The following is a 13,760-nucleotide window of genomic DNA, read 5'->3' as shown; positions in this document are numbered from 1 at the left end:
CCCACACTGGAATATTATGCAACAGTAAACAAATGAAAAGTAAAGTATGCTTTGACATGGATGAACTTTGAAAACATTATGCTTAACGTTCCATGTTAAGTGAAATGTGGGACACAAAATGACAAATGTTGTATAAGTGCACTTATATGAGCTGCCTAGAATCGGCACATTCATAGAGGCAAAATAGGATAGTGGTTACCAGGCTCAGGGGAGACTAGGTGGGTAGTTTAATGAGTAGAATTTCAGTTTGGGGTGATGAAGTTCTGGAGTTGGATGGATAATGGTGATGGTGTACAATATTGTGAATGTACTTGATATCACTGATTTGTACACCTAAAAATGGTAAATTTTATGTTATATATGTGTAGTTTACTGCAATAAAATTTTTTTAAAGAACTGAAGTGACAGTCCAGCAACAAATTATTTTAGTGAAACAAAAATCCCTAAAATTACATATAACATATCTGCTTTTATATTTTTTAGTTTTTAATATATTTTTATTGATTTCAGAGAGGAAGGGAGAGGGAGAGAGAGATAGAAACATCAATGATGAGAGAGAATCATTGATCAGCTGACTCCTGTACACCTCCCTACTGGGGACCAAGTCCACACTGGGCATCAAACTGACCTGGTTTGTAGGTTGATGCTCAACCACTGACCCATACCGGCCAGGCAACATACCTTCTTTCAAAAACAAAACCAAAAGTTAAAGGCAACCAAACTATACAAACACACTTTAGGATTCCATTTTGATGCACTTAAAGTGCACAAAAAGCAAGGGAAGAAAATAAAAACTTAGGAATCAGGATGGTTGTTGGGAGGCAGGGGAAATGGGATGGGCATTATGGTTGTCAGAGTCCTAGTTTGTAGATGCTTATTGCATTATTATTATTATATTTTCTAGAGAGATGATGGAGGTGGGGAGAAGGACAGAATGAGAAAGAAAAACGGGGGTCAGGAAATTAACCTGCAACCCAGACTTGTGCCCTTGACTGGGAATTGAACCTGCAACCCTTCGGTGCATGGGCCAACACTCTACCACGGAGCCACACCGGCCAGGGCTGGTCAAACATTTTTTAAATATATATTTTTATCGTTTGGTTACCTCCTATACATACCCCAACCTGCAATCTGGGTTATGTGACCTGACTGGAAATTGAACCTGCCGCCTTTTGGTGTATGGGATGACACTCCGACCACTGAGCCCCTGAGCATGGCCAGGGATGCTTATTGCATTATTAAGAATCAGGTAGAAGTGAGCCAGGTATGGATGAACAGTGAGAGTAAATTCTGTGCACTTGAGGTCTGAAGGGAAAAAATGCCAATAGTGGGGACTTAAGAGCGCTTCTGAGTTTGACATTTTGACTGCAGCAGTTTATTAATTGGCACATCCTTATGCTTCTCCTGCCTCATCTATAAAATAAAGATAACATTGCCTACATCATAGGAATATCTAATATTAAATGGGTTAATATATGTGCCTGGTACAGAGTAAACTCTCTAAGTCTTTGCCATTTGTTTTATCTAATGCTATGCAATAAACCACCAAACAATTTAGTGGGTAGCAAGAGCTATTTTGTTTGTTTATTTATTACCGTTCTGTGGGCTGAGATGTGGTTTTTCTGGTGGTTTCATTTGTGGTCTGTCATTTAGCTGTAGACAAGTGTCAGCTGGGGCTAAACTGAAGCCGTATGTTGCCTTTTCAGGGTATGTATGCCTGAAAGGCTGGGGCTCAGATGAACAAATAAGACTCTCCAGATATCCCTTTTGCCCCCTTAAGTTAAATTTATCGGGGTGACATCCACACATCCTTTCTGTGGGATCTCCAGTAGAGTAGCCGATTTTGGGGGCTTTGAAGAACATAAAAATTAAGCTGCCAGGCCTGGAATTGGGACATTTTGGTTCTTCTATGACTAGAAAAAAAAATTCCGAGTTGTTCTGAATTAAATTACAGCTGCAGGAGAATGAGAGAACAGTTAGCCTGTTATTAGCCGTGGACCATCTCTGACAAAAGACTGCTTACATTCCTGTATATCTGTTGGAATTTGGGCTTAATTTGTAGGTGGCTGTTTTTAAAATTATCCAAAGGAGAATAGCCAGACATCATAGAGCCCCAGGAGTCTCCGCTTTTTATTTACATGAACGTGAACTTTTCCAATCCACTGCCCTTAGCTAATCCATAGGAGGTGACACTTCTTTCTTGCTGACTGTGTCTCTCCCAGAGCTGGCCCTGTTTCAGTTCCGTTTCCCCCACCCCCTCTGTCTATAGCTAGTGTAAATTCTTTCAGAATGATTTACATTCCTTCCTGCCCTCTCCTCCCACTTTCCAGGACAGTAGACGTGTCTCTTCACTTAGCTATGCTGCTGGTAGTCAGGCTTCCTGCTCCAGGACCTAGTCTTTCTTGCTGTCAATGGCCTAATCCTTTCTTTTATAAAAGACATTCCCCTTGGAAGTTAAAACTTTCTGTTTAACAGTTGCGTCCTATTGATCAGCTTATGTCACAGAGCCAGTTGGGAGATGTGATTCATTGGGGGCCGTTTTTGGAAATCATCCACACTATTATTAATATTTGTGTCCATTATGTTGCTGTGACATGTATATAATAGTTATCTTAGGCACTGGGAATATATTAATGAACAAATAAAAATCCCTCCCTACTTGTAGCTTATATTTTACATGATAAATAATTAAAATGTGTAGTGGGTTGGTTGGTAACATGTCCTGTGAAGAAAATTTAAGCAAGAAGAGAGAGGGCACTCTGGGGGTTGGGAGTTGCAGTTTGAAAAACGGGATATGACATTTGAGCAAAGACAAGAGGAGGTTAGGAGCTAGAGGAGCAAAGGTGGAATAGAAGAGGGGCATGAGAACTATATAAGTTAATTTAAGTCAAAGAAAATTAGCCCTAGCTAGTTTGGCTCAGTAGATGAGTGTCGGCCTGCGGGTCCCAGGTTTGATTCCAGTCAAGGGCACAGGCCCGGTTGTGGGCTCCATCCCCAGTAGGGTCGTGTAGAAGGCATCTGATTAATGATTCTCATCGTTGATGTTTCTGTCTCCCTCTCCCTCTCTGAAATCAGTAAAAATATATTAAAAAAAAAAAGTAAGTCAGCGCCTGCTATGTGCTACCTGACACAGAGATGCAAGTGGACCGGAGGGAGCCCCCAGAACGAAGAAAATTCCTGCAAAGATTGATTAATACTACCTGTACCATAAAAGGAAAACAGACCACAAAATATACCTCTTAAAGGTTAAAGTTGCCCTAGCCCTGTGGCCGGCAAACCGCGGCTCGCGAGCCACATGCGGCTCTTTGGCCCCTTGAGTGTGGCTCTTCCACAAAATACCACGTGCGGGTGCGCATGTACAATGCGATTGAAACTTCGTGGCCTATGTGCAGAAGTCGGTATTTTGTGGAAGAGCCGCATGTGGCTTGCGAGCCGTGGTTTGCCGAGCCGCAGTTTGCTGACCATTGCCCTAGCCGGTTTGATTCAGTGGGTAGAGTGACGTCCTGTGGACTGAAGGGTCCCGGGTTTGATACATATGCGGGATGCAGGCTTGGTCCCCAGTGTAGGGCGTGCAGAAGGCAGCCAATCAATGATTCTCTCCCATCATTGATGTTTCTATCTCTCCCTTCCTCTTCTGAAATCAATAAAAATATATTTTAAAACAAGGTTAATGTTAACCCCAATGTTTTTGCCCACTCTCTATTTCCCCATGCCAGTAATTTTCCATAGAAACCAAAAACAGCTACAAGTTCAACTTCTACAGACAGTTGGGGTCTTCTCTCTTGTGAGGAGATCCCATTACTCCGTGAAGTAGCTTTTCTTGCTTGTCCTCTCTGCTCAATAAACTTGCTCTGATTTTAACCTCTCATCTGGTTTGAGCCTTGAAATCGTTCCTTCATGAAGCCAAGACCCCTCTTGGCTCGGGCTCAAGTCTCCCCTAGAGACTATCCCTCCGGCATCAGAAGCAAGAAAACTTTAAAAAGGCTAATGCAGTTTGGAGATGGGTGGGTGGATTAGTATAGGGAGAAGTGCTTAGATTTTGACTACATTTTGAAGACAGCTTCAGAATTTATTTATGGACTGGGTGTGGAGTGAGAGAAAAAGGAAATTAAGGATGGTTTTAAAATCATTAACCTGAGCTACTGAAGGATGGAGTTGCCATTTACTGAAATGAGCAAGACTACAGAGCTAGCAGGTTTGGGGAGATCAGGATTGGTTTTGAAGGGGACCAAAATTTTGCCTACCTAAAGCTGCCTCTTAGGATATTGATTTTAAACTGGTTATTAAGAAGCAAGACTCAGAAAGAAACTTTGACCCTCTTCCCCTTTCTTGCCTGAGAGTTTCAGGTGGAACTCTCCACCTTAGCCCAATCTGAATTGAGTGTGGTGGATAGGAGGGGCTCATTAACTAGCTACCCCTCACAGCATCTCATTGTTTCTTGGTTGCTTAGCAGAAATTTATGTGGCCTGTATGTTCCACTCTTCCTCAGTTACCTATAAATGGCCAATTCTCACTTTTGAAATCTAAGATCCCATTCCCTCCTTTTCTCCTTGCCTAAAATGTCATATATACGCAATTTTGACTCACTGGAATTTTCATGCTTATGTAAACTCCTTGTGCATATATATTAAACATTTGATTTTCTGTTAATCTCTCTGTTGATTATTAGCCCAGCTAGGAGAACTTAGAAAGTGGGAGGGAAGTTATTTGGAGCCCCTATTTTATTTATTGGGTTTGAAATGCCAATTAAAAGCTAGCTGTTTTAAAATGTAAGCTATGCTTGTATCCTATTAGACTGCCCTTTTTTTGTAGCAAAGAAAGCTGATAGGAAGGAGAAATTTATGCCTGTAATAGTTAAGTCTTCTCTGAAGAGTGAGGAATTTTGTTAGTTTTAGCTAGACTATTGGCTTTTCTAGGCTCTTTTCACCCTTTCCCTGATGTGGTTTGTTCATAAATCTCACTGATTGTCACCTTTTTACTAGAAAAAGGCCTGAAGTAAACTCAAGCAAGTTTATTTAAAATTGCCATTTTCCTTTCCTACAGTTTTTCTTTAAGGAGAAAAGGTAGAGGTGAGAATATAAAATTAAATCGTACTCTCTATTTCAATTCATGCTGTATCTTTTCCTTGATGATGTATGTCCACCTTGGTTTAACCCAGTTTGTAAGAATTTAGTTGCCATTGATCAGAGAAAATTTCAGATGGTCTAAATATAGCTGTTTGAGAGTGAGAAGAAACAGGAATAATTAACAGTTAATAGCTGTGGGACAGTTAACAAAAGAGTGCTTACATTCCAGAATAATACGTATATTGGAGCTTTGAATCAACCCCATATGCATCCTAATCCTGCATATGCATGAACTTTCTGGACTGTTGCTTTAACCAATCAAAAGTAGTAAATCTTTCTTTCTTACAGACTGAGCGCCTGTCAAAGGACTGCCCATACTTCACCTTATTTTCTCCCCACTAATCTCAAGAGAGAGAGAGCAAACATGTGATAAATTCTTACTGGGCCACCCACAAACAAGGGGACTAAAGGAAACCGGCTTTGCTAGATTTCTCCCTGACACATTTCGTTTATATTATGATATTAATGTCCCTTCTTTTAAGCAGGTTTTTCTATCTGAATTCTTTTAGGCAAGTAAAAGGGGGAATGTCAAAGTTCTTTCTGGGTCTTGTTTCCTAATAACCAGCTTAACTCAATATCCCAAAAGGCATATTTTGGGGTGGCAAAACTTTGGTCCCCTCAGTCCCACCTTTGAAACTTTAAAAAGTTTCATGCTCCAGGAGCAAAGTTGGTAGATTGCATAGGTGGTTCTTACTCTTGATTTAGCTCTTCAGCTTTTTGCAGTATCTGACCTAGAAAGTGACCAGAGGGTATCAAGCATCTCCACGTGGATATATTACATTTGTGTGGGGCGTTCTGATGTGTCTTATTTCTGCAGGCTGCTTTTTTTGTAAATCCTAGAGAGAATTTTCTACTTCAGAAGAGATTTTGTAATTTTTTATCCTTTTAGATTCATCAACAGACTAATTTCTTCACTGCCAAAATGGCATCACTTTCTACCTCTGCGCAGTGTTCAACATCTGGCAGTGCTTGCAGGAGCTCTCCAAGACAGATCAAGCAGGTAAGATGTTTTTAGGCATTCCTATTTCTCTTTAAGTTAAAAAAAAGTAAAATTGAGTTGGGGATGTAGCTGGCTTCACTGACTGTAGGTTTTTATAGATAGCAGAAGTATTTTAAAATGTCATATTAGGGAAATTAGTAAACAGTATTAATGCTCATAAATTTGAATGATCATTGATTCCATAAATGTATAGAAGTTACTGATTGCTTAATGGTACATTTTGAAAACTAGAGTGTTTTAGGGTACAGGCGGCTAGTGAGTTTGGGACCAAGTTATATAAATTAGTTTTTGTCTCTCACTTCATTCTAATTTGTTTTCTTTAAAATAAAATTTTAAATTGTAAATATAGCAAATGTATTCTTAAAAGAGATTAAAATGTTATAATGTATTTAAAGTGGCTTTTTAAAAAATGTATTTTTATTGATTTCAGAGAGGAAGGGAGAGGGAGAGAGAGAGAGAAATATCAATGATGAGAGAGAATGCTTGACTGGCTGCCTCCTGCACATCCCTTACTGGGGATCAAGCCTGCAACCCAGGCATGTGCCCTGACCGGAATTGAGCCATGGTTGTTGCTCAACCACAGAGCCACACTGGCTGGGCAGTATAGAGACTTTTTTGACCCATGCCTTTCCCCAAAGTCCCTTTCCCCTAACATAACACTTAATCAATTTGGTGTGTCTTGTTCCAGATCTTTCCTCTAACATACCAAAATAATGTCCTTTTGTGTTGTGTTTTCATAAAAATTGTACACCATATAATATTATGTAGCTCATTTTATTAAAGTGGTGGAATTTGGATTTGATGGGAAAATGTGGTGTATGGTTTTGATGTAATTTGCTATCTCTGGAAGGACACAAATTAAGACCTCAAACCTAATGTAAAAACAAATTGCAGATAGATACTTAAATGTAAAAAATGAAATGATTAAAAATACTGGAAGAAAATTTAAGAAATACTTGTGAAACTTTAGAATGAGGGAGGCCTTATGATAACTATGGAGGCTGTAAGGCTTTTATTATTATAGATTAGATAAGTATCCACCAGTGTTTAAAAAGTTGAAGGAGGTTCTCGTTCTCTATGGTATCAGAAATCAATCTAATTGAAATGTAAATATCAGATTTATTTTGTTTTTATTAGGTACGACCAAAACTGCCACTTCTGAAGATTTTGCAGGCAGCAGGTGCGCAGGGTGAAATCTTCACTGTTACCCAGGTAAGCTATCAAAGAAAATTGTTTCAAGAACAGCTCAGAAATAGAAGCTGATGAATCTGTAGTTCTGAACTCAGCCCTAAGGAGGGAAGTTCTCCTGAGGTACTGGAGAGGCAACTTTTGCTCTGTTTCAAAGACCATGGAGCTAAGTTGGATTTCATATTTCCTTTAAATTCCCCTTTGAAGTTTGTTGTCAGCTAAACAAAACTAACCACGAGTGTATTGATCTCAGAATTAAAATGCAAAGCATGTATAAGATTTTAAAAAATAACACTGTCTGTGATTTACTGATGCTACCAGGCAGGAACTAAATGCTGTACCTTTGCATTATAAATGTGTCAGATAATTTTTTGAACACTGTGAGTTATTTTAAACACTTAAATAACTTATTTAGCTTCTGAAGTTTTTTTAAAAAGCAAAAACAAACTGAATTCTTTATGTGGAAAGAGTATTAAAATGTTCATCTCTTTGAACTGTGCTTACTTTTAGTAAGGTAAATGCTTCCTAAACAGAAGAAATAAAGTTATCAAGCTTTTTTTGAGTTAGCTTTTTTAAATATATTTTATTGATTTTTTACAGAGAAGAAGGGAGAGGGATAGAGAGCTAGAAACATCGATAAGCTGCCTCCTGCACACCCCCCACTGGGGATGTGCCCACAACCAAGGTACATGCCCTTGACTGGAATCGAATCTGGGACCCTACAGTCCGCAGGCTGACACTTTATCCACTGAGCCAAACCGGTCAGGGCTCTTTTTGAGTTTTTTAGGGACCTTAACACTTGTCTGTAATACTGCACTCCTGAGCCATTAAAACCCTCAAGGAAACAAATCTGGAGTCATTTCAGATTTTTTAAAATGCTCATATTTCCTTTATCATTTTAAATTATGTAGAGTCCATAATTTGGGTGATAACTCTAAAATTCTGATAAATATTACTTTTTTCAAACTTATTAAAGTGTGGATTTTTATTATTTATTTTTAAAAATATATTTTTATTGATTTCAGAGAGGAAGGGAGAGGGAGCGAGACACAGAAACATCAATGATGAAAGAGAATCATTGATCAGTTACTTCTTGCATGCCCCACACTGGGGATCGAGGCCACAACTGGGGCATGTGCCCTGATTGGGAATTGAACCATGATCTCCTGGTTCATAGTTTGACCTCAGCCACTGAGCCACGCCAGCCAGGCAAAGTGTGGATTTTTATATCAAAATTATGAGTTATGCTAGCTTCAATAGCATGGCAGAGTTTACTGGGGAAAAAGTTGGATAGAGTCAGTTTACATGAACTCTGTTATGAATTGACCCTACCAGGTGCATAAAGAGGAATCCCCTAAATATTTTTAAATACTAGTTGTTAGTATGGGTATTAAGGCAGTATATACAGATTTAGAGTAGTGTTTTAGATTTTATTTTGTGTACTTAGAGTGGATTTTTAAAAATATATATTTTATTGATTTTTTTACAGAGAGGAAGGGGGAGGGATAGAGAGTTAACATCGATGAGAGAGAAACATTGACCAGCTGCCTCTTGCACACTCCCCACTGGGGATGTGCCCTCAACCAAGGTACATGCCCTTGACCGGAATTAAACCTGGGACCTTTCAGTCTGCAGGTCGACGCTCTATCCACTGAGCCAAACCGGTTAGGACGATTTTTTATTTTTACTAAAAGTTGGGCAGACATAAATGTGTCCTCCATTTCTTCTAGTAGATGCTCTTCCCCATCTTATTTTTCTCTAGGTATTTGATTAGGTAGGATAACTTTGCTAATTCTGGGACACATTGTCTGAGATGGAGGGGAGCCCCGGAGCACCATTGCTCCTAATATAATGAGAACAGTGTAGGTAGCAAATTTCTGTGCAGATATCTAATAATTTCTGAGAAGTGGGGACCTAAAGATAAAGATCGCTGCTTTGGTCTGCTTGTAATCTGAGATAGCAAAATTCTTACTGTCATTAAGTGACCGTAATTATTAAGCAATTTTAAAAAAATCTGTTACCGAAAGAAAACATTAGGATGAAATTATATCATTTTTAAGTTTTGAATCATAAACTCGTCTGTTTCCTTCCATTTTGTGAACTTGTAAGAAAAGCCAGATAGATTAAATTTTTGATAAGCACTTAAAGTGTGTTTTATGCACTTATAGTTTATTAACCATTGTACTTCATTTGTCAAAAATAATTATGTGAACACACAGTAAGTCTATCATAGTTATGTACCCCTGGACTTGCAAAATATTTTTATGACCCAGGCAAATTTGAAGTTTATGCCTTTGAGTAATAGGTGAGACTCCTTTATTTGGATTGGTGAGAAAATTTTAAAGGTGACAGACACTAGGTAAATTCACCACTTTTTCTCATTGTCAGACCAATACATTTCTATTATAAAACTTAAGGCTCTGTTAATATCCAGAATGATAATAAGTGGATGAACCTAGTATTTGGGTTCAGTTATCCTGTTGTAGGACCCCAGACCTTTATTTATTTTTTAAATATATTTTATTGATTTTTTTACAGAGAGGAAGAGAGAGGGATAGTTAGAAACATTGATGAGAGAGAAACATCGATCAGCTACTTCCTGCACACTCCATACTGGGGATGTGCCTGCAACCAAGGTACATGCCCTTGACCGGAATCGAACCTGGGACCCTTCAAGTCCGCAGGCTGACGCTCTATCCACAGAGCCAAAACGGTTAGGGCAGGACCCCAGACCTTTATATGTTACCTCTTCCTCTAACAAACCTAACTTACCTTATCCTATATAATAATAGGGTAATATGCAAATCAACAGAATGGTGGAACAACTGGTCGCTATGATACACATTGACCACGTGGGGGCAGATGCTCAGTGTAGGAGCTGCCCCCTGGTGGTCAGTGCACTCCCACAGAATGAGTGCCGCTCAGGAACGTAGGAGCTGTCCCCTGGTGGTCATTGCACTCCCACAGAGTGAGTGCTGCTCAGCCACAAGCCAAGCTGACGGCTAGCAAGTGCAGCAGTGGTGGCAGGAGCCTCTCTCACCTCTGCAGCAGTGCTAAGGATGTCAGGCCTAAGCCGTCAGACATCCGCTGAGGGTTCCCGGACTGTGCAGGCCAGACTGAGGGGAAACCACCCTCCCACCCCTGTCCAGTGCATGATATTCGTGCACTGGGCCTCTCGTCTCCTTATAATTAACCAGAGGCCTGGTGCATGATTGGACCGGGGAGGGACCGCAGGAGGGCTCCAGGGCATGTCTGGCCCATCTTGCTAAGTCCTTATGGGCCAAACCCTAGCAGCAAGCTAACCTTCCAGTTGGAGAGTCTGCCCCCTGGTGGTCAGTGCACGTCACAGTGAGTGGTGGAAGGACCTTAGCATGTCATTAGCATATTATGCTTTGATTGGTTGAATGGCCGACTGGTCCACCGGACACTTAGCATATTAGGCTTTTATTATATAGGATTTGTGTATTTTTTAAAATATTTTTATTGACTTCAGAGAAGAAGGGAGGGGGATAGAGAGAAACATCAATGATGAGAGATAATCATTGATTGGCTGCCTCCTGCACACCCCACACTGGGGATTGAGCCCACAGCCTGGGCATGTGCCTGACTGGGAATCAAACTGTGACCTCCTGGTTCATAGGTTGATGCTCAACCACGAGCCACGCCAGCCAGGCAATTTGTGTGTTTTTGACAGCAGCTGGACAGAACTCTTAATAATAATTTATTTCTGTGCAGGTCATGCACTTTCTAGGCCAATATATAACAATGAAGCAGCTTTATGATCCTCGGGAGCAGCATATGGTATATTGTAGTGGAGATCTTTTGGGAGAACTCCTAGGATGTCAGAGCTTCTCTGTGAAAGATCCAAGGTAAAAAGAGGGGGGTGCTTATACCTAACTACTTGATCTTCATAAGTTATTAGTGGTTATCTATTCCTTTAGTCAACAAATATTTAAGGACCTACGTATGTCAAGTGGCCTATGAGGCACTGAGAACATAGTAGGGAGCCATAGTCTCTGATTTATGGAGCTTAATTAAAGTGTAGTGAGACAGGTGCTCTTCCCTATCTTAATCAAATTATCACACTATAAGGCAAAATTATACTAGGGGAGGGGTTTATGGTCTTAGGGATCAAGGAAAGATTCCTAGAGAAATTGATTATTTGAGCTGAGAGCTGAAGGATAATTAAGGAGTCAGGATTCAAGTAGAAGAGACTGGTTGAAGGAGGACTTAGTGCCAATTGAGCATCACGTGGGAAGGATTGAATATTAGGGAGCTTGATGTGACTAGGTTAGAATTTTGTGAAACAGTTGTAGAGAGAGGGACTGAGATGATGAGCAATGTAGAATTGCTGGGCAGCTTGAGATTGATGATGGGCTCCTACTATGATTTCTATGACTTGTGTGTCTTTCTCCAGCTGCATGGGGAATTTGGGTATTTATACAATCAAAGGCTAATTAGCAAGTGAGAAGCAGTGTTCTCTTTCTATATCTTTGTGATGACTTTCTATAGCTTCATTTTGTCTTTCTTTGGTAAGACTCCCTTCCACTTGCACATCCTAACTAACTCCTAGAAGAAAGGAGTAGTTTGCAAAGGAAATCTCCCCACTTTGGTTACTCTTAGCTAAATTAATAAAATGTCAATTAATTTTTTAAAAAAATATATTTTTTATTGATTTCAGAGTGGAAGGGAGAGGGATAGAGAGAGAGAAACATCAATGATGAGAGAGAATTATTAGATTGGCTGCCTCTACTGGGTATCAAGCCTGCAGCCTGGGCATGTGCCCTGACTGGGAATTGAACTGTGATCTTCTGGTTCATAGGTCAACCACTGAGAACATCTTGATATTTTAATAATTAAAAAAGTTCTGCCTGGCTGGTGTGACTCAGTTGGTTGGAGCCCCTCTCATCCCATACACCCAGTCAGGATACATACTCAGGTTGAGGGTTTGATCACTAGTTGAGACATGTGTAGGAGGCAATCAATTGATATTTCTCTTTCTCCCCTCCTCTCTCTAAAAGCAAAAAAATAATAAAAGATTTATTTTGGGGAAAATATTCTGTCTCTCCATATGTTATAAAGTTCAGAGATAGTGTTTGAGAAATACACTTAACATTTTAATGGGAAACTATTGGTTATTAATTTTTTATTTTATCTCCTTAACAGCCCTCTCTATGCTATGCTAAGAAAGAATCTTGTCGCTTTAACCACTGCTACTGCAGGTATGTCTCATCATATTTTTTCAGTCTGTATCACAGCTTTAAGTTCAAGGGGGCAAATGATGGGAGGGAAAACAAGGTGGAGATGGAATGCTGTCTTGGCATGACTGGGAGGGATATTATCACACAGAATGTGATTACTATGTCACTTAACTTTTAATTGTGAAAATTTCCCAATGTACTAAAGATAGATTGGTATAATTAATGTGTGCGCCTCTTGGACTTAGCAATTGTTAACATTTGATCATATTTGCTTTATGTAGGCGTACTTTAAAAATTGCTAACAGATCCCGTCTTTTTTCCTTTGAGCATAACTATAGTGCCATTATTACACTAAACAAAATAATGATAAACTAAAAACTCCATAATAGTATCCAAAAGCCAGTTTTTGTATAGTTACCCCCATTTATCGCAAAAATATCTTTTACATTTGGCTTGTTCAAAATCCACATTTAATTCAGAGCCCCCACACTACATTTGGTTGCTAACACTCCTTTGTTTTTATTTCATTTATTTAGTGAAGAAATGAATCATTTGTCCTATAGCATGTCATTCTAGAGTTTGTAGATTGTGATGTTGTTTAACATGTTTCTCTGTTCTATCTTTGATAACTAGTAGTGCTTGAATAGATTCAAGTTTAAATTTTTTTCTGGGAAGGTTTCATAGGGGTGCTTTTGACTATCTGTTGCATTACTTCAGAGTCATGTAAGGTCTTTGTGCCCTTTCAGTGGTAAGAGTCTGTGGACTTACATGGTATCAGCTTGATCCATCTATTATAAAGGTCCCCCAAGAACCTTTCACCTAATAGTTTTAGCTTTCTGTTATTTATTTTTTTAAAAACTTAATATGTTGTGAATAGTCACCCATTTCATTCTTTGAAAACATTTTTTTAATGCTTTTGTCTTTTTCTTTAAAATATATTTTTATTGATTTCAGAGAGGAAGGGAAAGGGAGAGAAAGAAACATCAATGACGAGAGAGAATCATTGATTGGCTGCCTCCTGCATGCCCCCTATTGGGAATCAAGCCTGCAACCCAGGCATGTGCCCTTTACTGGAATCGAGCTTGGGACCCCTCAGACCCCAGGCTGGCACTCTATTCACTGACCCAAACCAGCTGGGACTAGTTTGCTATTTTAGAACTCCTCATGAATCAAGTGTAGGTACACAGCATGTACTCCTTTCTATACTGTGTGATGCTTGCTTCAGCCGAGGCTGCTTATGGCTGG

The 13,760-nt window shown here is 39.5% G+C and overlaps 1 protein-coding gene across 5 annotated transcripts in view; it reads left to right on the top strand.

Annotated features, from left to right (window-relative positions):
* Window positions 1–13,760, top strand: part of MDM4 (MDM4, p53 regulator) — a 32,883-nt gene that overhangs the window by 7,478 nt on the left and 11,645 nt on the right. For all 5 annotated transcript variants that reach the window (XR_436077.2, XR_001515232.1, XM_015569280.1 and 2 more), the window contains exons 2-5: window positions 6,016–6,126; window positions 7,264–7,338; window positions 11,050–11,183; window positions 12,481–12,536. Coding sequence is in view for 3 of the 5 variants with exons in the window: in XM_015569280.1 (XP_015424766.1) it covers window positions 6,049–6,126; window positions 7,264–7,338; window positions 11,050–11,183; window positions 12,481–12,536 (343 nt within the window). In the remaining 2 variants the exon portion in view is untranslated. The remainder of the gene's footprint in view (window positions 1–6,015; window positions 6,127–7,263; window positions 7,339–11,049; window positions 11,184–12,480; window positions 12,537–13,760) is intronic.

The sequence above is a fragment of the Myotis davidii genome, unplaced genomic scaffold (genome assembly GCF_000327345.1).
Source record: "Myotis davidii unplaced genomic scaffold, ASM32734v1 scaffold246, whole genome shotgun sequence".
NCBI lineage: Eukaryota > Metazoa > Chordata > Mammalia > Chiroptera > Vespertilionidae > Myotis > Myotis davidii.
Note: the sequence above shows the minus strand (reverse complement) of the source record. Positions and strands in the feature narration are given on the sequence as shown.